The 24559-nt window shown below is 40.4% G+C and overlaps 1 protein-coding gene across 1 annotated transcript in view; it reads right to left on the reverse strand.

The window, feature by feature from the left end:
* Positions 1–8161: 8161 nt before the first annotated feature.
* Positions 8162–24559, reverse strand: part of malrd1 (MAM and LDL receptor class A domain containing 1) — a 187563-nt gene continuing 171165 nt past the window's right edge. Inside the window, exons 29-33 of the mRNA XM_060932776.1 lie at positions 23102–23202; positions 22939–23035; positions 22709–22769; positions 16654–16755; positions 8162–8310 (exon numbers count right to left, since the gene is read on the reverse strand). Coding sequence (XP_060788759.1) covers positions 8248–8310; positions 16654–16755; positions 22709–22769; positions 22939–23035; positions 23102–23202 — 424 coding nt within the window. The 3' untranslated portion in view covers positions 8162–8247. The remainder of the gene's footprint in view (positions 8311–16653; positions 16756–22708; positions 22770–22938; positions 23036–23101; positions 23203–24559) is intronic.

Below are 24559 nucleotides of genomic sequence, written 5' to 3' on the forward strand. Positions count from 1 at the left end.
TGAATTTACTTAGATATTAGCTTCTAAGGGGTGGCACAGTGGTTAGCACTGTCACCTCACAGCAAGAAGGTTCTGGGTTTGAACCTCATGGCTAATGGGGGCCTTTGTGTGTGGAGTTTCCCCCACAGTTCAAAGACATGCAGTTACGGTAGGCTAACTGGCTATTCTAAATTGATCAAGCTTGGAGAGGGATGGGCTCCGCCAAGTCTAAATGATCTAGACACACCAATGATGGATTATTACAGAAACCCATATACTGTACAAGGACTGTTAAAATGTCATCAGTGGTGCCCTTACAGGCTATGTGGAAAAGATTAGTTTCTACTTGGGGATGCAGCTAGGAGAAAAGCCTTCGATGCATCCCCTTATTGATTTTCATCTTTTAAGCTATGTAAAATCCATGCAGCACTCATGAGAGTGTAATAGGCAGGCTATTGAGTTATAATGTGTGGAAGCCAGTGGCCAAGGGCATTATGTGAAAATGTGTCAGGGTACATTCTGGGTGATAGATGATCTCTAAGTCCTTTTACCATGGTATAAGGCTGAATGGACAATGTCTGAGTTTGTTGTGAAAATCTTTTTCTTGTCCCCATGTTTTTTTGGATTCTGGAAGTCAAATTGTTACTTTCATACCAGACATACAGTACATGTCAAATTGAGCCAGATTTAGGTATGTTCATGCAATACTTTTTTTTTTCCTCCAGTAGACTGGTTTCCTATTTGAAGTGTATTCCTGCCTTGCACTTCTCACTATAAGCTCAGGCTCCACTGCATCCCTGACCAGGATAAAGTGGTTTCTGGTGATGAGTGAATGGGGTATGAATTATATAGTGCTTTTTTCAAATTCTGGTTTGCTTTACAAATTCCATGACACAAATCATAAATCAGAGCTGTGCCAGAATTAAAAGGGCAAAACAAAAGGGACAAAGTAAAGGAACGAGAAATGATGGGATACATTTATCTTAATGTTATAAATCAGATCTAAATAGTTAGATTTGCCATGTTACATTCCTCTTTTAACATTCCTCTTTCTCGGTCTGTGAAAAACGAGTGTTCGAGAGCACACTGAAAGAGAATGGCACAAACAAAAAGAAAGAACAGGAACAGAGAAATGGCAATCACTGTCTGAGCACTTTTTCAGTCAGCTGAGAGTCACATGTTTGTGGGCAAATGAGGTATGTGTGAGTGTGTGTGTGTGAGAGAGAGAGAGAGAGAGAGAGAGTGTGTGTGTGCGCACGCACTTGTTTGTGATGACGTTTAAATGTCATTACAGCTGACCACTGTGAGTTCTGAAAATTATTCATAGAGTGCTATCTCCGGCAGCACGGTGGTGTAGTGGTTAGTGCTGTCGCCTCACAGCAAGAAGGTCCGGGTTCGAGCCCCGTGGCTGGCGAGGGCCTTTCTGTGCGGAGTTTGCATGTTCTCCCCGTGTCCGCGTGGGTTTCCTCTGGGTGCTCCGGTTTCCCCCACAGTCCAAAGACATGCAGGTTAGGTTAACTGGTGACTCTAAATTGACCGTAGGTGTGAATGGTTGTCTGTGTCTATGTGTCAGCCCTGTGATGACCTGGCGACTTGTCCAGGGTGTACCCCGCCTTTCGCCCGTAGTCAGCTGGGATAGGCTCCAGCTTGCCTGCGACCCTGTAGAACAGGATAAAGCGGCTACAGATGATGATGCTATCAGATACATGTACATTTTCTTTGTCATGGTAGTGCCATCTGTCTTTGTATTATTTAACTTCAGATCACAGTTTATTGAATGAATGAGTTGGAATGGACAGATCGATCAAATAAATGGCTCCTTCATTGATCTTCCCTTGAGCCTGAGGTTGCTGTACTATCCATACCACAGCCAGCTGACACCTAAACAGCTTTATTTTCCTGTAAATACAGAACCACTAGGAAAAATTGTACACCTTCTGCACTTACAGTTGCAGTTACAAGTTTACATACACTCCTCATGTACATGAATGTCATGGCAATATTGGGCTTTCACTGATTTCTTGGAACTGTTCTTTTTCTCGGGAAGAATGATTCTATCAAGTCAAAGTCCCTCTCACACCAGAATGTGGTCTTCCCAGGCAGTCTCCTGTCCCAGTACTAACCAACTCTTTAAGGCGCATGGGTGCAGCACCGATCACCGTCCCTCGGCCTCTTGCCTATACAGCTAGTGTTACAGTGGGGGGCTAGTCCTCTGGTAACTGCAAGAGTTTGACTTCCCTACTTGCATCTGGATTGCAGAGTGCCTTGCCAGATGGCGGTTTTAACCATTTTTATGATGTTTTTTTGTATGACCCGACCGCGAGTAGAACTCGCGACCTCCCGGTCGAGAGGTGGACACACTAACCACTAGGCCAACTTGCGGTAGAATGATTGTTTAACACTTCTTTAACAGGAAAAAATAATTTGGTGCACAACTTTTAATTTATTTTGAGGTTTCTGAAATCAACACATGGTAAAAATTGTACATACAGTGTCAAAAATATACCTACAACAAGCCTAATATTTAGGTAAATCTCCCTTGGCAAATTCCAGCTTGACGTAATGCTTTTGGTAGCCATCAACAAGCTTCTGGCAGAATTCTGGTTGGATATCTGACCACTCTTCTGGGCAGAATTCAATTAAATTTGTTGGTTTCCTGGCACAGAACTGACCTTTAAGTACAGTCCATACATATTACTTTACAGATAGAGATATGAATATTTGGAGCACTAATCAGATACAGATGCACATACAAATATTGTATTGCACACATTATAGATTATTATAGAGGCACGTGTCCTAAATTTTTGCTTTAAGAATGTTAATGGAGAAGTACAGATAAGGCCAGAGAAAGCTACATTGTGTGTTTGTAGACCTGGAGAAGGCATACGATATAGTGCTGAGAGATGAGTTATGGTATTGCATGAGAAACTGTGGAGTGAATGAGAAGTATATTAGAGTGGTGCAAGACATGTATGATAACAGTGAAACAGCAGTGAGGTGTGCAGTTGGAACGACTGAATGATTCAAGGTGAAGGTGGGACTCCATCAAGGATCTGCTTTGAGTCCTTTCTTGTTTGCCATAGTGATGGATAGCTTGACGGACGAAGTGAGGGAAGAGTCACCATGGAACATGATGTTTGCGGATGATATTGTGATATGTGGTGAAAGTAGAAAGGAGGTTGAGTTGGGTTTGGAGAGATGGAAGTATGCATTGGAACGAAGAGGAATGAAGGTGAGCAGTAGCAAAACAGAGTACATGTGCATCAATGAGAATGGGGATAAGAGTGTAGTGAAGATGCAAGGAGTAGACGTAAAGAAAGTTGGTGAATTCAAGTACCTGGGGTCAACTGTGCAGGAAAATGGGGGCTGCGATAGTGAGGTGAGAAAGAGAGTACAGGCAGGGTGGAGCAGTTGGAGAAGGATTTCGGGAGTCATTTGTGATAGGAAAGTCCCAGCAAAAGTGAAAGGTAAGATGTATAAGACAGTAGTGAGACCAGATGTGATGTATGGATTGGAGACCGTACCCTTAACGAAGAGACAGGAGGCAAACTTGGAGGTGGCAGAGTTGAGGATGTTGAGGTTTGCGATGGGAGTGACAAGGTTGGACAGGATAAGGAACGAGCACATCAGAGGGACAGCACATGTGGAGAGCTTGGGAATTAAGTTAAGAGAGATGAGACTGAGATGGTATGGGCACATCCTGAGAAGAGATGCAGAGCATGTAGGAAGGAGAATGTTGAGGATGGAGCTGCCAGGCAAACGAAAATGAGGAAGGCCAAAGAGGAGATACATGGATGTGGTGAGAGAGGACATGAAAGTGGCAGGTGTGGTAGAGAAGGATGCGGAAGACAGGGAGCAATGGAGACAAAAGATCCACTGTGGCGACCCCTAATCGGGAGCAGCCAAAAGAAGAAGAAAATGATAGAGGCATGTGTCCGTACACTGAGTCCCAGGCTCTTGATACACACTGCCTCTGATACACTTGGCTTACCCTGCACTACAGATATGATTTACATCCATCTGTTGTTATGCAAATGTGGAACTTCTCCATAATAAAAACATCATGTAAAAGCCAGAGATTGTAAATCAATGATGCAGTTACAAAACAAGTAGAACTTGATGCCAACTGTGATGCATCAGATGAAATCTAATTCTTTTTGCTACGAATTTGTATGCCTCAAATACTCTTAAGATATACCCTGACTATGCTGGGATCAATGCCAAAATGTACCCAGTTCCCTGTGCGGGTTTCCTCCAAGGGCTCTGGTTTCCTCCCACAGTCTAAAGACATGCTGATTATTAACTGTCTACTCTAAATTACCTGTAGGTGTGAATGTGAGTGTGAATGGTTATTTGTCCCTGTGTTAGCCCTGCAATAGACTGGGGTCTTTCCCATTGTGAACCCCGCCTCTCGCCTGAATTCAGCTGTGATTGGCTCCAGTTTCCCCTGTGACCATGCCAGATAAACGCCATAGATAATGGATGGATGGATGAATGGATGGATGGACCATCAGATTGCCTGATGGATTGATGGCAAAAACCTGAGATAGCTAAAAATGGACCTTGGACATGGTTTCTGCACACGAGTACAGTGGTGCTTGAAAGTTTGTGAACCCTTTAGAATTTTCTATATTTCTGCATAAATATGACCTAAAACATCATCAGATTTTCAAACAAGTCCTAAAAGTAGATAAAGAGAACCCAGTTAAACAAATGAGACAGAAATATTATACTTAGTCATTTATTTATTGAGGAAAATGATCCAATATTACATATATGTGAGTGGCAAAAATATGTGAACCTTTGCTTTCAGTATCTGGTGTGACCCCCTTGTGCAGTAATAACTGCAACTAAACGTTTCCAGTAACTGTTGATCAGTCCTGCACACCAGCTTGGAGGAATTTTAGCCCATTCCTCCGTACAGAACAGCTTCAACTCTAGAATGTTGGTGGGTTTCCTCACATGAATTGCTCGCTTCAGGTCCTTCCACAAAATTTCGATTGGATTAAGGTCAAGACTTTGACTTGGCCATTCCAAAACATTAACTTTATTCTTCTTTAACCATTCTTTGGTAGAACAACTTGTGTGCTTAGGTTCGTTGTCTTGCTGCATGACGCACCTTCTCTTGAGATTCAGTTCATGAACAGATGTCCTGACATTTTCCCTTAGAATTCGCTGGTATAATTCAGAATTCATTGTTCTATCAATAATGGCACGCCGTCCTGGCCCAGATGCAGCAAAACAGGCCCAAACCATGATACTACCACCACCATGCTTCACAGATGGAATAAGGGTCTTATGCTGGAATGCAGTGTTTCCTTTCTCCAAACATAACGCTTCTCATTTAAACCAAAAAGTTCTATTTTGGTCTCATCCATCCATAAAACATTTTTCCAGTAGCCTTCTGGCTTGTCCACGTGATCTTCAGCAAACTGTAGATGAGCAGCAATGTTCTTTTTGGAGAGCAATGGCTTTCTCCTTGCAACCCTGCCATGCACACCATTATTGTTCAGTGGTCTCCTGATGGTGGACTCATGAACATTAACATTAGCCAACGTGAGAGAGGCCTTCAGTTGCTTAGAAGTTACCCTGGGGTCCTTTGTGACCTCGCCGACTATTACACGCCTTGCTCTTGGAGTGATCTTTGTTGGTCGACCACTCCTGGGGAGGGTAACAATGGTCTTGAATTTCCTCCATTTGTACACAATCTGTCTGACTGTGGATTGGTGGAGTCCAAACTCTTTAGAGATGGTTTTGTAACCTTTTCCAGCCTGATGAGCATCAACAACGCTTTTTCTGAGGTCCTCAGAAATCTCCTTTGTTCGTGCCATGATACACTTCCACAAATGTGTTGTGAAGATCAGACTTTGATAGATCCCTGTTCTTTAAATAAAACAGGGTGCCCACTCACACCTGATTGTCATCCCATTGATTGAAAACACCTGACTCTAATTTCACCTTCAAATTAACTGCTAATCCTAGAGGTTCACATACTTTTGCCACTCACAGATATGTAACATTGGATCATTTTCCTCAATAAATAAATGATCAAGTATAATATTTTTGTCTCATTTGCTTAACTGGGTTCTCTTTATCTACTTTTAGGACTTGTGTGAAAATCTGATGATGTTTTAGGTCATATTTATGCAGAAATATAGAAAATTCTAAAGGGTTCACAAACTTTCAAGCACCACTGTATGGAATGTAACATCTCTGTAATCTAATCAGTTCATCTGCTGGTTACAATGATAATTCCATATAAAGTCTACATTCATTCATCCACTTTTTCTTGAAATATCGTGCTAACGAGAATATTGGATGGGCACACAGACACCCTGGAAACATAATGCGTCCATTATATAGTGCCATCCTTGATTTTTTTTTTTTACAGTGGTGGAAAACATAACCCAATATTATTAAAGTAATTATATTTATTGAGGGGCGGCACGGTGGTGTAGTGGTTAGCGCTGTCGCCTCACAGCAAGAAGGTCTGGGTTCGAGCCCCGTGGCCGGCGAGGGCCTTTCTGTGCGGAGTTTGCATGTTCTCCCCGTGTCCGCGTGGGTTTCCTCCGGGTGCTCCGGTTTCCCCCACAGTCCAAAGACATGCAGGTTAGGCTAACTGGTGACTCTAAATTGACCGTAGATGTGAATGTGAGTGTGAATGGTTGTCTGTGTCTATGTGTCAGCCCTGTGATGACCTGGCGACTTGTCCAGGGTGTACCCCGCCTTTCACCCGTAGTCAGCTGGGATAGGCTCCAGCTTGCCTGTGACCCTGTAGAACAGGATAAAGCGGCTACAGATAATGGATGGAGTTCTTGTAGTTATTAAGCTTGTAGTTATGAATAAAAACACCAGCTTGGTGCTAGAATTAAAAAGTTCAACAATAATTAAAAAATAAAAAACCTCCAATAGCCAGAATATTATTGTACAAGTTTAAATTATGAAATTTCATTTCATTAGGTGGATTGTGTTTATAAATCTGTGCTGAAGACTCCATAGAATATATATTCTAGCTAAAGTGCTTAAAAAGTTTAAGAAGCCCAGCAATAAAGGGATGATTTTCATATGAATTATGATATAGCGAGTGAGTGTTTCAGTATTTTCATTAGTCTGTGAGTAGTCTTTTATTACATTCACATCAGTAATGGATGGAGACACACAATGATTCCCACGTTATTTTGCCAACTACTCAGAATTTCTTGTTAAAACACAAAGGCCCTGGAGCAAGTATAAACCCAACCCACAAACACACATTCACACAAACTGTGCATGGAAAAAGGTGATTGATAAAGCTGTCTTTCCACAGAACCCCAGAGCAACAGTTCAATGACTCATTCACTACCACGTTGTGTGCGCGCATGTAGTTTTTGTGTTAATCAGCTTTGCAGTGATCTTAAATATACAGTTTAATTCAGCATTCAACAAACTTCCACAACAACAATTACTTACTTACATATGAATAGCATATGCTCTTATCACTTTATTTTTTATCTTTTAAAATACGTTTCTGTTATTTGGTGTATTTTAGAATTGATGTAAAGCTGCATAGGTGCAGGACATACTAGCTGTCATTATATGTAATTTCTTAAATGTAAAAAAAATTGATTTAAATGGTGAGTTGAAGCAGCATAACAAGTCGTGAAGTTACTGGTAATTGCTAATTCTGAGACAGAGAGAGGGAGAGACACACACACACACGAAATGTCATGCTGTCAAACTCAATATTGGTTTTGGTAAATTGTCCACATTTATTGGCATATGCTGTGGTCCCACATGAAAACCATTTCATAGTTTAAATCTTAAACAAAGCCCATATTTTGTCATAGATCTGTGGTCTATTCTATGTTAGATGAATAATAAAGAAAAGCACACATGATTATACTCTGAACAAAACAGGAAATAAAAATAAGCAGGGAATTTGTCTTGTTCATTGAAAAATTATGGCATTCTAATGAGTGTGTTTTGCCGCTTATTGCGACAACTTCCTCCACTCTGAAAACTTTAAATGTAGGCTACAATACCTCGGCGCCAAAAGTACTAAGATGGTAATTTGCAGTTGATCTTAGTGCTTTTCTCAGAAGAGTTAAATAAATTAAAATGTTCATATATATATATATATATATATATATATATATATATATATATATATATATATATATGCTTTCAATGTTGTAGAAGTTCAGTCATGTTAGCAAAGACAGTTAAATTTACAAAAGTTCATCCATAGGGGTCCTGTAGTGCCATTGTGTGGGTGTGTGTCTATCCTCAGGCCTCTGAGCTTTTGGGTTCCTTGTAGAGTGGGTTGGAAAAAGACAGTTTGGCAGGAAACTAAAAACAACAGAGAAGAATAGGAAGGTTTTAAAAGGTACAATAGCGTTAAAAAATCAAGTAAAATACATGTATTAATTTCAGTAAGATTCTCTTATCATTTCCATTATATTTTTATTTCTTCGGATGGATGGGAAATGGACAGCGAGAGATTTTTTGCTGTTACTGGTCAATAAGACGCTCATTGTCACTTTGGCTTTAAACTGAAACTGTGACTATAAGAGTAAAATATGAGCTTTATATCAAGCTGGGTTCACTCTGTATCGATATTGACAATCAACATTAAATGCATTTTAATAGCCTTTGAATAAAGGTCCCCTTTTATTTTGTGCATAATCCTTACTTATTTATAAGAAAAATGCATAATTTGACACTTGGCCATCTATGATCCAAAAGTGCTTTATGTTAATGCAGAATGATGTGGCACTACATCAACTGTGGAGTGATTAAGTTCTAACAAGTGGAATAATAATCCTTGGCTGAGTCGATCACTTCAGCACTGAGTATGCATATCACTAAATACAAAGCCCAAAGCAAAAGACCCCCAAAACCTACAGAAATTGACTATTGCTTGTTTACATGTCAAGCAGAATATTAACATTAAGGATACCCAGCAGAGTGGCATGGTGGTGCAGTGGTTAGCACAGTCACCTCACAGCAAGAAGGTTCTGGGTTCAAACCTGCCAATAGACTGGGGGCTTTTTATATTCTCCCTGTGCCTACGTGGGTTTCCTCAGGGTACTCTGGTTTCCTCCCACAGTCCAGATACATGCATATTAGGTCAACAGGCTACTCTAATTTGCCCATAGATGTGAGTGTAAATGGTCGTTTGTCTCTGTGTTAGCCCTGTGATAGATTGGTGACCTTCCCAGCGTGTACCCTGCCTCTCATTCGAAGTCAGCTGGGATTGGCTCCAGCTTCCTCCATGACCCTGACAGATATGTGGTATAGATAGACGGAAACCCAGCACTTGGTGATGTGTGGAGGTTACAGTCTTTGGGCGTTTACATATGTCTTGGTTAAAGACATTCAAATTTAGCTTTACACAGCTCCACACAATCATGTTACCATACATTTCTTGTGTTAAGTCAATTTATTTTCATCAACTGTCCTTTCAAAATAACAGTGAAGACAGATTTATTTCAGCTTTTATTTATTATATCAGATTTTCAGTGGGTCAAAAGTTTACATCCACTTTGTTAGTATTTGATGGCATTGCTTTTAAATTGCTTGAACTTGAATCAAATTCCCAGGGCAGCCTTCCAAAAACTTCTTGCAATACTTGGTTGAATGTTTTGCTCATTCTTTCTGATAGAACTGGTATAACTTTGTCAAGTTTGTGAGCCTTCTTGTTCAGACATGCTTTTTCAGTTCAGCCCACACATTTTCCGTGGGATTCAGGTCAGGTTTGTGATGATGGCCATCCCAATACTTTTACTTTGTTGTCTTCAATTATGTTGTAACTTTAGAAGCATGCCTAAGATCATTGTATGCCTAGGATCAGGTGGGTGGTTCCCCCCTGAGGTTGCTTGGGTTTTCCCATGGCAAAAATGCACTGGCTCTAAAGGTAGGGCCTTAAATACAGCCATAGATACACTCCCAATTAACTCCTAAGTACAATTGGCCAGAAGCTTCTAAAAGTCATTACATCAATGTCTGAAATCTTCCAGACTGTATAAAGAGACCATTAACTTGGTGTATGCAAACATTTGACCCACTGGAATTCTGATATAGTGCAGTAAAGCAGCATCTAATCAATTGTATTGAAATGACCACTGAAGTGAACAAAAGTAGATGCCCTAACTGACTTGCCAAAAGAAATGTATGGTGACATGAAACGTGTGAAATTGAAATATCTTTAGCCTAGGTGTATGTAAACCTTTGGCCTCAACTGTAGTTAAATATTAATTATGATATTTTTGTCAAACTGTATGCCTCCTCCCATACAATGGGAAGAGTGATGTGCATATGGTTGAAAATTGAGTGCATCGTATACAGTGTCTTGCAAAAGTATTCATCCCCTTGATGTTTGTCCTGCTTTGATGCATTACAGGCTGGAATTAAAATGGATTTTTGGAGGGTTAGCACCATTTGATTTACACAATATGCCTACCACTTTAAAGGTGCAAATTGTTTTTTTTTTTTTAAATTGTGACACAAACAATAAAATGAAAAAAACAGAAATCTGGAGTGTGCATAGGTATTCACCCCCTTTCGTATGAAACCCCTAAATAAGAGCTGCTCCAACTAATTCACTTCATAAGTCACATAATGGGGCGGCACGGTGGTGTAGTGGTTAGCGCTGTCGCCTCACAGTAAGAAGGTCCGGGTTCGAGCTCCGTGGCCGGCGAGGGCCTTTCTGTGCGGAGTTTGCATGTTCTCCCCATGTACGCATGGGTTTCCTCCGGGTGCTCCGGTTTCCCCCACAGTCCAAAGACATGCAGGTTAGGTTAACTGGTGACTCTAAATTGACCGTAGGTGTGAATGTGAGTGTAAATGGTTGTTTGTGTCTACGTGTCAGCCCTGTGATGACCTGGTGACTTGTCCAGGGTGTACCCTGCCTTTCGCCCATAGTCAGCTGGGATAGGCTCCAGCTTGCCTGCGACCCTGTAGAACAGGATAAAGCGGCTAGAGATAATGAGATGAGATGAAGTCACATAATTGATTTAAGATCCACCTGTGTGCAATCAAAGTGTCACATGATCTGTCACATGATGTTTGCATAAATCAACCTGTTCTGGAAGGACCCTGACTCTGCAACACTACTAAGCAAGCAACATGAAAACCAAGGAGCCTCCAAACAGGTCAGGGACAAAGTTGTCAAGAAGTATAGATCAGGATTGGGCTATAAAAAATATCCCAAACTTTGAATATCCCAGGGAGCACCACTAAATCCATTATAGCAAAATGGAAAGAATATGGCACCACTACAAACCTGACAAGAGAAGGCCACCCATCAAAACTCACAGACTGGGCAAGGAGGGCATTAATCAGAGATGCAACAAAGACACCAAAGATAACACTGAAGGAGCTGCAAAGATCCACAGCGGAGATGGGAGTATCTATCCATCGGCCCACTTTAACCCGTACACTCCACAGAGCGGGGCTTTATGGAAGAGTGGCCAGAAAAAAAGTAATTGCTTAAGAAAACACATTTGGAGTTTGCCCAACAGCATGTGGCAGACTCCCCAAACACATGGAAGAAGATTCTCTGGTCAAATGAGGCTAAAATGGATCTTTTTGGCCATCATGGGAAATGCCATGTGTGGCGCAAACCCAACACCCTGAGAACACCATTCCTACAGTGAAGCATGGTGGTGGCAGCATCATGCTGTGGGGATATTTTTCATCTGCAGGGACAGGAAAGCTGGTCAGAACTAAAGGAAAAACGGATGGCACTAAATATAGGGCAATTCTGGAGGAAAACCTGTTTGAGTCAGCCAGAGGTTTGAGACTGGGACGAAGGTTCACATTCCAGCAGGACAATGACCCTAAACATACTGCTAAAGCTACACTGTAGTGGTTTAAAGGTAAACATTTAAATGTCTTGGAATGGCCTAATCAAAGCCCAGACCTCAATCCAATTGAGAATCTGTGGTATAACTTGAAGATTGCTGTACATCAACGCAACCCATCTAACTTAAAGGAGTTGGAACAGTTTTGCCTCAAGGAATGGGCAAAAATCCCAGTGGCTAGATGTGCTAAGCTAATAGAGACATACCCCAAGAGACTTGCAGCTGTAATTGCAGCAAAAGGTGGCTCTACAAAGTATTAACTTTTGGGGGTGAATACCTATGCACACTCCAGATTTCTGTTTTTTCATCTTAATTATTGTTTGTGTCACAATAAAATCAACAATTTTCACCTTTAAAGTGGTAGGCATGTTGTGTAAATCAAATAGTGCTAACCCTCCAACAAATCCATTGTACTTCCAGCTTGTAATGCAACAAAACAGGACAAACACAAAAGGGGGATGAATACTTTTGCAAGACACTGTATACAATACTTCTGAATCAAACCCGGATTTGTTACTCTCTGTGTGCTTCATAGTGCTGTCTGATTGAAGAGAAAACATAATTCGCCCTGATCTGACCCAACTGCAGGAAGCAAACCAAACACGCTATGCATTATTGTTATCATTTTATCATGCAGTCAATTTCATTTTAAATCCAAGATGCTGAATAAAGAACCACAGTTATTTACATTTACAGTGTGTATATACAGTATAAGCTCCAGTTGCACTCACACACTGTTCAATATTCACACTCCGTACTGTATATTATGGTTGGAAATAACTATGTCGTCGAAGCAAAATCTGTTCCAAGTTGAAAATGAACTACGTTTAGCATCAGGGTAAGTCATTATTCATCTCCAGTGTTGCTGCCCAGAGAAAAAAAAGAAAAAGGAGGTTGCACACTGATATTGGCCATTTATTACTTTTTGAGGTGTCATCAAGAAATACATAAAGGACTAAAAAAGCACGTTGCTCGGGACTTCCGGTTTGGGTGAGCATGTGAAACCAGCGTTGTCTCAGTCTCTCACAGCGATAACTTTGAAAACTCACTTTTTCCTCAAAACCCCAATCGACTGAGAGTGGAAGAACTAACATTAGAACCTTGAATACCTTGGAGAAATGTCAAAAGCAACAAAAGCGTCTAAAAAGACTGAAGCGGACGCCTCTCCGGTGGGCAACAGCACAGCGCTAGCTAGTATAGCTAACATGCTATAATAATAATAATAATAATAATAAATAATACAACTTTATTTGCCAGGTATGTGAACACACACGAGGAATTTGACTCCGGTTTCACTTCGCTCTCTTAGTACAGATAAAAAGCGTAGACAAAAACAAAAAAGCTATGTACATGTAGAAGGGTAAATATATGTATAGACAGCATAGTGCAAGGATGAATTAGTAAATATAAATATACAGTGTGCACAGAATGACAGTATGAGTGTGCAGATATTTCACAGTTGATGTTACTGATATTTGAGTCCGGTTAGCTGTTCATCACAGACAGCCTGAGGGGAAAAAACTGTTCTCGTGTCTGGTTGTTTTTGTGTACAAGAAGATAACAAAGATGATCACAGAGCTAGCATCGCAGCCGACTTCAAAGCAACATTCGCTGCTCTGGAATTGAGACTCGACAAAATGCAGACATCGATAACAGAGCATGGTCAGCGAATGGACTCATTGGAATCCCACGCTGAGCTGCAAGCCCAATGAATTCAAGCACTGGAGGAGAGGTGTGTAGCATTAGCAAATAGCAACACCAAGCTAACAGCGAGGACTATCGACCTCGAGAGCCGCAGCAACAACATTAGGATAATTGGCCTCCCAGAATCAATCGAGGGACCCAGGCCCACAAGCTTCTTTGCGGAACTCCTGGCTGAAGTACTTGGCGACCAGATTCTTCAGCCTCCTCCTGAATTGGACCAGGCGTATAGAGCGCTCACCGCTAAACCACAACCCGGCTCACGGCCCAGACCAGTAATACTTCACCTTCATTGCTATCAGACCAAAGAGCTGATCATTTGGGAGGCTCGTAAGAGACGAGGGAAACTTAAGTACCGAGGGTCACCAATTCAGATTTTTGAAGACTACATGCCAGAAGTCGCTGAGGAACGAGCTAGATACCGAAAAGTGATGGCCGATCTCTACAACCTTGCTCTTTGGCCAGTGCTTCTCTTCCCGGCCTGCTTGCAGATTACTCTGGAGAACGGAGCGAAGAAGAGATTTTCATCTTCCGAGGAAGCCACCACCTTCGTGGCCAAATATCAACAGGCCCCAAGGCCCGATTAGCTTAACAGCTATCCTACCCGCAGCTAATGTGAGCCATGCTAACCTAGCTCCCATTCCTACTTTTTCAGGGAACACGACAGGGGTGCCCGCTATCCCCGTTATTATTCGTGCTAGCGATTGAACCACTATCAGCTGCTCTAAAAATGGAGGAGGGATATGGGGGGATTGAAAGATGGGGCATAAAACACCAGGTTTCGTTATACGCAGATGATCTGCTTCTCTATGTAAGTGATTCTTTGTCAAGCATCCCACGCATCCTGACATTATTAAACTCTTTCGGTCATCTATCTGGATACAAGCTAAACATCTCAAAAAGCGAATACTTCCCAATCAACCAATTGGCCACAGACATACCATCATCGACTATACCTTTTAAAATAGCCAACACAAGATTTAAATATCTTGGCATTACAATTACATGATCCTTGCATACAATGCGAGAGCAAAATCTTACTTCATTAACAACGACAGTCAAGTCCGATTTACAAAGATGGAATTACCTGCCGTTGTCCTTAGCCGGTAGGATACAAATTATAAAAATGAATGTGTTACCAAGATACTTGTATGTTTTTCAATGTCTGCCTATTTTCCCTCCCAAATCCTTTTTCACAGCTATAAATGACATTATTTCATCATTCATCTGGGCTGGCAAACGGCCAAGGGCAAGTCGTACACTGATTTGTAGGGATAGATCGGCTGGAGGACTGGGTCTACCCAATCTAATCGGCTACTATTGGGCAGCCAACATGCATAAGATAATATCTTGGTTTACTTCCCCTCAATCCAGTTGGTGCCAGAATGAGTCAGCCTCCTGCTCCTTGTCGCTGCTGGCTTTAACATGCAGTACATTGCCCTTCTCCCCGTCAAGTTTTACCTCTAATCCGGTTGTTGTTGGAACACTAAAAATTTGGATACAAATAAGACGCCACTTCAGATGGCTCACCCTTCCTCTAGCAACTCCCATTTGCAATAATCACCTGTTCATTCCAGCAAAGATCGACCCACGATTCTCCGCCTTAGAAAACAAAGGGCTATGTAGTTTGTGAGACTTGTACATTGATGGCATGCTTGCGAGCTTCAACCAATTAATTTCTATCTTTAATCTACATAAATCAGACTTTTTCCGGTACTTCCAGCTGCGGGATTTTGTAAAAACGCACACTACGTCATTCCCACAGATACCAACACCCAGCGGGATAGACCTGGCTCTCAAGGCTAAAAGCCTATCAAAGGGCCATATCTCCTATTTTTTATAATTTACTGTCCTCAACCAGTGAATCCATTTTACATAAGATTAAGATGAACTGGGAGTCAGAACTCCAATTGAATTTCTCTGAGACTTTCTGGGAGGGGGCTATAGGAGCTGTTAACTCGTCATCCAGTTGTGCTAGACTCTCACTAATACTATTTAAAGTCTTCCACAGGCTACACTATAGTAAGGAAAAACTCTCAAAGCTCTATCCAGACAAATTTGATGAGAAATGTAATGGATGCTCGCAGACTCCATGCAACCTCACCCATATGTTTTGGGCATGCCCCAGGTTGTCTAAATTCTGGCAACTATTCTTTAAAACAATTTCAGACATATTAGGCATAAATCTAATTCCAACCCTACATATCGCTATTTTTGGCAAGCCCCCAGACGACCTCCGTACCACAGCCATTCAAAATAACATTATTGCCTTCATCTCCCTTGTTGCTCGTAATAGAATTCTTTTACTATGGAAGTCTCCGCAACCACCATCAATCAAAGTCTGGTTACATGACATTTTAGGTCTTCTGAAACTGGAGAAGATCAAATTCTCACTTGGAGGCTCATCTGACAGGTTCTATACTCATTGGAGACCACTACTTAACTATCTAGGTGGGCTGCCAGCTCGGGAAGTTTCTCTGTAAAGACCCACTGTGTGGTTATGTATGAACTCGCCCCTCTGTGCCGGTCCGCCTCCGGCAGATAGCCGCCTCCCTAAGAGATATTCACCCTAAGACACTCCAGCATAACAAATTTGCTTTGATGACTGAGGAGTAAGCAGCCATTGATATTTACTTTGTACATTTAATGGACAACACTAGCACTTTACATCTGTATTTTTAATTATTACTGTGTAGGTATATGTGTATGTAAGCGTACAGTATGTATGTGTATATATTCATTCTTTCTTTCTTGTTTTTTCTATGTTATTTATTTATTTATTCATTTATTTTCTAGCTATTATTTCACATGTATGTAATTATATTTACTTATTTATGATATACTTTAATTGTATAAGAGGGCTATGGGTCTGGGGAGGGGAGGGGGTTGTTCATGATTCATTTAAGTTCATAAAATGTTATAAAAGGAAAGAAAAGAAATTGCATTTCTGTATGCACTCTGTCTTTGTCTTACATTTGATAAAATTTATATAAAAAAGCACGTTGCTCAAGAGTGAATTGATTTTACTTATGCATATGTAAATAAGTAAATGTGCATGTACTATATCATGACAACCTATGTCCTGTTTAGTTTAATACATGTAAAATGTATGTGTTCATGTGTGTACCTCTGTTTCATCCTTCCATGGGTAAACACTGATAGCCAGTTTAGGAAATTTACTCCATCTTGCCTTAAAGACAGCAGATTTTCTGGGCCTCACATCTGGAAACTGAATCATTAAATTAATCATTAATATTCAACAACAATAACTGTACTTTGTTCAAATGTTTAATCTATGCCATAGTGCCTAATGGTACACTATTCTCAGTGCATGTACAGAAGCATCATTACAATACAGTGATTCATACAGTGAAAGGCTTTATGAAATGATAATTATGTACTTTTACTGAGAATTGTGGGTAACATCAGGTGTTCATGCCTCTCCTTTTATATATACACCAATATACCAGTATATGTACCAGTCAAAAGTTTGGACACACCTTCTAATCAATGCTTTTTATTCATTTTTATTAATTAAAATATACTTCATGTCTTAAAGTAATGATGGATGTTGTTTCTCTTTACTTAGCTGAGCACTTCTTGACATAATATCGCTTACTACAGTTGTGGAATAGAGCTATTTACTGTATTTTTATTATTTACTATTTACAGTTTGATCTCAAACAAATTAAGAAAGCAAGAAATTGCACTAATTAATTTTTGACCTGTTAATTGAAAAGTATTTCAGGTGACTGCCTCATGAAACTGGTTAAGATACTGTAATGCCAACAGTGTACAAAGCGTCATCAAGGTAAATGCTGGATACCCTGAAGAATCTAAAATATGAAACTTTTTTTTTTAAAACACTTTAGTTTACCACATAACTCCATATCTGTTCCATATGTTATCTCATAGTTTTGATGTCTTCAGTATTGTTCTACAATGTAGAAAACATTCAAAATGCAGAAAAACCTTGGAATGAGTAGGGGTGTCCAAACTTTTGACTGGTACTGTAGATATATCTTGTGATATATTTTTCATTGTACCACAGAACTCTTGAGTTCTTGCTTCTGATTGGTCAGAAGGTATTAATTAATTTTCTATAACATCAGCTCTGACAGTAGTATCAGCTACAAGGTTTCTATTAACGTGCACATTATTGTCTATAGTAACAACTTACACAGGGACTTGTATGATGGACACTCCATTTAAATAGATTCAAAAACGGTGTAATTGTTGATCTGGTGAAGTGTTCTATGAGAACACATTGATTTACTTCCTTTCCTCCCTTTTTAGCTGCTTTCTGGAAGAAATGTCTACAGTAGTATCAGCACTTTTGTTACAGTCAGAAAGAAAGCTGAATGTAGGTTTTACAAAGTCTTTAGGATGGAGGGCTTTGCAGTTTTTCTGTCTTATTAACTTAGAGAGAATAAAAAGAAGCTGATGAATGAACAAAGCCATAGCCAGGATTTTTCAAATACTGAGGTCACTCAGTAGGCACTCAATATATCCACATTTGGAGACTGCAGTCTTGTGGTGAATGGCAATATACAGTATTTCCAAGAACTTTGTGCATTACTACTGTAATGCTGTGACAACTGTATCAAATGATTCAGTGTTGTTCCACAACCTGGTGGCTTTTTCAGAGTTCTGTTGTGTTCCTTCACACTCTATTTCTTGCAGTGCAGTGTCAACAGGACCAGGCTTTGAAAGGAATGCAGCCACTGTCTTTATTCTGGACCTCCATCTAATAGACATCAATAGGATTCCTCCTCTGGTTCCTTCACTTCTCTGTTCTTGGAAAATATGGTCTTGCAGCATCTTTTTCTTGGTGGCTGATGCTGAGAACAAAACAGCTATCTTCTCAATCATGGTCATGGTGTTCCTCACTATTGGGACATCTGAACATCCATGGACCACCACAAGATTCAGGGCATGGCTATGGCAGTGAGTGAAAATAGCTTGTGGTTGAAGCTCCTGTATCTTCTGTTGCACTCCATTTCAACCACCACTTATGGTGCTAGCACCATCGTACCCTTGGCCCACAGAAAAAACACACAAAGCCCCTACTTCTCTAACTGTGATAGGATGGCATGAGTGATGGATGCAGCATCTTGCTTGTCAAGTGGACAAAATCCTTAGAAGATCCTCCTGTATCTCAAAATCATCTGATACATAAGTGCAGATAGATATCTGCTCCGTCCCACTAATGTCTGCTGTTTCATTAGCCAAAACTTTGGAGTACTTTGATTTATTGATTTTCTGAACAATTGTATCTTGAATTTCAGCCCCACAAAAAAAGTCCCTTCTGTGCCAGGATCTAGTCTTCCCAGGCAGTCTCCTGTCCCAGTACTACCCAATTCCTTAAGGCGTATGGGTGCGACGCCCATCTCCAATTCGTTAGCCCTTGGCCTCTCGGCTATTATGTAGCTAGGATTACAGTGGGGGGCTAGTCCTCTGGTAACCACGAGAGTTTGACTTCCCCAATGTGGTTGATTCCGAGACGAGACCTTCAAAAAGTGGTCTTGAGACCGGTCTAAATTACCACAACACTATTTGAGTCGAAGTCCCTTCCATGCCAGGATCTGGTCTTCCCAGCTGGTCTCCTATCCCAGTACTAACTAGCTCTTTTGAGGTGTATGGGGGCAGCGCCAATCTCCGTTTCCATAGCCCTCGGCTTCTCGCCTATACAACTAGGGTTACAGTGGGGGGCTAGTCCTCTAGTAACTACAAGAGTTTGATTCCCCCACTCACATCCATATTGCAGCGTGCCTTGCCAGATGGCAGTAGGTACCATTTTTATGATGGTCTTTAGTATGACCCGACCGTGAGTAGAACTCACAATCTCCCAATTGAGAGGCGGACATGCTAACCACTAGGCCAACTTGCGGTCTTCAGTCCCACAGCATGCAATCATCTTATTTTGGATAGATGGTGCCATGTATCTTGCATTTCCAGATGCAGTCTCAAGGTGCTGTTTAAGTGAGTCATCAAACTTGGATTTCCACTGAACAAAACAATTGAAGTGACCATCTTCTTCGTTGTCTTTCCAAGTGCCCCGCCATGCAATATTTCTCTTTCCCAAATTTATTATTATGTCTAGGACTGATAACAAAACCTTACGGTTGGTCTCAACTTTGTCTGAATATGTCTTACTGATTATAGAATGCATATCTTTCCTTTGTTCTTTTGTTACACTTAGGAAAATTTCTGCAAGCTCTGAAGCTGCCATGTGTCCTGGAGTGTTTCCATGATTTGAGATTATTCCCCTTTTCTCACCAACAGCATTCTTCCAGTCCCTAAATCCATCCCTCTGGAAGGTGGTGTTTGACCTTTTCTGTTTACTGAACAATATACATACACAACAATATGCTGAATCCTCAGACGGAGAGTACCGTAGCCAGGAATATTTTTTCCCCCACTCCAAATAATATCTCAAAAGCCTTTTTTCCAAATTGGCTTTGGGGATATTTATACTGGTCCCTCGTCCATCTGTTTTGGAGAATGCTCTGCTTGTCCTCATCAGAGTGGTGACTGCTGCATTTATAATTTGCAGGGTCATAGACTGCAGAGCATGTACCAGGACCTTCTGACTGTGTCACTTCTCCTGACTTTCTCTCTCTTCAGCTGCTTGATTCTTTCTCTCTCTTGTCTCCTCAGTCGAATTTTTAAAATGACAACAGCCTAAATAACTGCTCTACAACTGATATTATTTGACAATAGGTTATGTTAGGGTAATGCTTGCTAATGAAAAGGGTAATCTATCCATCATAACATTATCCATCCAACGTAACATGACTATAATTGTCCATGTAGGTTCGCTGCATCTCCATTGAATTTCAGCATAAAATTGTCAGTGTAGGTTCTACATCTCATACTGTATCTGTAGCCTACTATCGGCTACTTAACCGTTATGTTCCAATCTCTCCTCTTTCTATTTCCCTGCTCAAGTTCTGTTAGCTTTCCAATCCCGAACATTAATTTTGTTTGTTGCAGCCATTTACTCATTTTTATTCAGGTGAATGAAGATCACATCAGGACAGAAATTAACATGGCGTCAGGTTCATTTATTTTGGACAATGGATTTGTGCGTGTTGAAGTTTATGTGAGCTATGTGAGACTCTATGTTACATTCGTTCGTTAATTTAGGCATCAGTTCGATAAATATAACACACTCCGTCTCAGCGATTTCCAACTAACATTACTGTGCTCTCGTTTTGAGAAATCAGATGTATCTGCAACTACATGTCACATGATGCTGCTTTAATGCAGGGATAATTGTCTCGTCAGCTCTACTTTTATTGAATATGAAATGAAAATTAAACGAAACCTGACGAAAGGACAAGACCTCAGGACCAAGGACATGACCTCAGTGTCCTCAATGGTAGATACAGGCACATGAGTGAACAACTATTTAAAGGCGTTATAACATAAGAACATGATTGCTTTATCTCGAAATTTAACTATAAATTGAAAAGAAGTACAATATGTTCTTGATTTAATAAAAAATGTAATTGTTAGAAAATTGCTGTGATATAAGAGGAATAAGACACTTCTGGATATAATGTGATCAACTTTTGCTTCTTGCAGCCAGTGATTAGTTAACAGCATTCCCCAACGTGCTTTTGTCTACAGGATAAAATCTGCTACCAAAACCAACACTGATGTCATACAATGATCGTTGTGTTTAACTACATTTCAGAGTAGCAAATTGTTTTATACTGTACAACATGATACTGTGGAAAAGCCTTAGGCATATATAAAAGATGTGCTGTAAACCAAAGCTGCATTCAAAAATATTGAAATGAAATGTTTTTATCTAAAGATATTGACTGTGTAGAGCAGTAAACAGTAATAAACTATGCAGAGTCAATATTTGGTCTGATGACCTTTTGCCGTTATGCATCAGTAGTTTCAGGTACATTGTGCAGGTTTATAAGGAAGTTGGCTGGTAGGTTTTTCTAAGCATCTTGAAGAATCTGCCAGAGTCCTTCTGGAGACTTTTTTTTTTTTAATATTTCTTTCTATACTATATTTTTTTCTGTAACATTAAATTTTTAGTTGGAAAAGTAATATTTGGAAATCCAAAATGTACTGTTTTGTTCCTTTTTCCCCCCACACTGACCCTGTATTGCAGAATACATAAAATAAACATCTGAGACAATAAGTATACTGTGCACAGTACTGTCCAAAAGTTTTCGGCACCCTATTTTTTTTCATACAAACTGTTTTATAGATTCCTGTTTTATGACTTCTACATTATCGAGTCAGTACAAAAACATTTTAGAGTCCAAATGTTCGTTTTTCAGCACAAAATTAAATGCTACTGAAAAAAAAAGTTTGTATCTGAGTGGCATATTACAGAAGAGAGCACTTTTCAGATTAAAAAAGAAAACATAATGAAGGCTGCTGGGTTTTGGTGCAAATTTAAGAAGCGAGTGTGACCGTCAAAGTGTCCAGAAGAACTGTGGCTGCTTCTGTAAGATGCTCAGTAAAACCAACAGCTCACTTCCTTATAAAACTGCACTCACTGTACCTCATCTCATCTCATTATCTCTAGCCGCTTTATCCTGTTCTACAGGGTCGCAGGCAAGCTGGAGCCTATCCCAGCTGACTACGGGCGAAAGGCGGGGTACACCCTGGACAAGTCGCCAGGTCATCACAGGGCTGACACATAGACACAGACAACCATTCACACTCACATTCACACCTACGGTCAATTTAGAGTCACCAGTTAACCTAACCTGCATGTCTTTGGACTGTGGGGGAAACCGGAGCACCCGGAGGAAACCAACGTGGACACGGGAAGAACATGCAAACTCCACACAGAAAGGCCCTCGTTGGCCACGGGGCTCAAACCCGGACCTTCTTGCTGTGAGGCGACAGCGCTAACCACTACACCACCGTGCCGCCACTCACTGTACCTGAGACTAATATATATATATATATATATATATATATATATATATATATATATATATATATATATATATATATATATATATATATATATTAAAGCAAAGGGTCGTCTCACACCAAATACTGACTTTGTTTCATTTATTATGGCTTGCTGCTATTTATAGTATTTTTTTCAACGTTGAAACATTTCATTATTTAAGTCACTTTTTGAAATGGACCTCTACAAAAGGTTTGTATATGCCTGAAATACTTGTGTGACTGACCTGTCCTCTACACTCAGTGGCATAATTGTCCAGTTCGTCATTGGGAATCAACCTGGAATCCCTAAGCACAGTAAACAATCATAGCAACAAATAAAAAAATAGTATTAACATTTATCTAAAATAAAAGCAAGCAAGCAAAGTTAACTTAAGTTCCTTTCAAGTCAGTAACAATGATTGGGGTAAATTATGAGGCATAAAAATACAACAGGTCCAAATGGTACTGTACTTACTTAGCGGTGCGCTTTCTTTGGACGAAGAATAATATAATAGTGCCAATGACAATGGCCAAAATCAGGACCACTGTTACACTTACGGCAGCATACATCACTGAAACACACACACAGAATTATGACTTATACACACACACACACACACACACACACACACACACACACACACACTTACTTGATCCAGTATCAGCAATCGCAACTGAAGTAGGAGGGGTTGGTTTTTGATGCACATGACAGCGGTTACCAGTCCACACTGACTTACAGCTGGACAGGAAAGAAACTAACCATTAGCGCTCTCTCACACACACACAGACACACACACTACTGAAAATGACCCTCAGTAAACAAAGGTATATTATTCCTGTTGGTCCACATCTGCTCCTGATCAGCAATAGATCAAAAGAACGTCTGGTAAAGTGCAGGCTTTTATACTCTGTATATAGTGTACTTTATAAAGAAAATGACAAAAATCTACCATGTAAGGTAGGTAAATAATTGACATCACATGCTCCAGACTGAGAGCCAACTTCTAGCTGATGTTTACAAAAGGAGAAGTCACACAGAATTTGTGAAGTCCATTTCCAGAGTAATGCCAAAATGTTTAGTGGATTATGAAAATAAGAATGAGCCTCTGACAACATGGAAAGGATCCCTTTTTTCAACATCAGTAAACAGCCCCTGTGTGATACAGGCACTGAATGAGGTGCTGTGTCAGAGACTGGAAGAAGAGAAAGGTAAAACAATGACGGTATAAAGTCATTTTCTACAGTTTCTTTACAGTTATTGAGGTAAACGGACACAGGAGTGTCTCTGTAGGGATCCTTTCCATGTTGTCAGACACTTATAATAACAGCTTGTCAGTGGTGAAAAAAAGTGATATACTTCGAAGTGGACTGGCAAATTGGCCTAGTGGTTAGCATGTCTGCCTCTTGACCGGAAGATCATGAATTCTCCTCATGACTGGGCCATACCAAAGACCATCATAAAAATGGTATCTACTGCCATCTGGCAAGGAACACCGCAATACAGATGTGAGTAGGGTGTCGAACTCTTGTGGTTACTCGAGGACCAGCCCCCATTGTAACCCTAGCTATGTAATAGGCTGAGGGCTATAGAATTCGGCGATCGGTGCCACCTGGTGTGCCTTAAGGGCCTGGTTAGTACTTGGTGGGAGACTGCATGGGAATACCAGGTGCTGGCATGGGAAGGACTTTGATGTGGATGATTGCCCCATAGGATTACATTGTATAGCCATTTTGCGGTTGCTAATTATAGCATTCTAACTCAATACTGGACCAGTTTCAATAGTTTTTATCCATAGTAAAAATCTGGACCCAAAAAGATGGGAAAATAGGGCCCAGGTTAAAAAAAATCCAGAAGTTTGATGATGATGATTGTTTACATGTTTGAAATAAACTAACAATGAATAAATAAGCAGATAACAAGAAAAGCAAAACAGCAATTGCAACAAGAACGTGTAAAAAGCCACTAAATTAGAAAATAAACCTTAAATAATATAGGTAATAATAATATATCAAAATCAAAACAAAAGAAAACAAGACAAAAATACAAACAAGGACACACTAAGCAGTTTTGAGTTTACATGTCCGACAAGGAGTGG

The sequence above is a fragment of the Neoarius graeffei genome, chromosome 1, assembly GCF_027579695.1.
Source record: "Neoarius graeffei isolate fNeoGra1 chromosome 1, fNeoGra1.pri, whole genome shotgun sequence".
NCBI classification, from domain to species: Eukaryota; Metazoa; Chordata; class Actinopteri; order Siluriformes; family Ariidae; genus Neoarius; species Neoarius graeffei.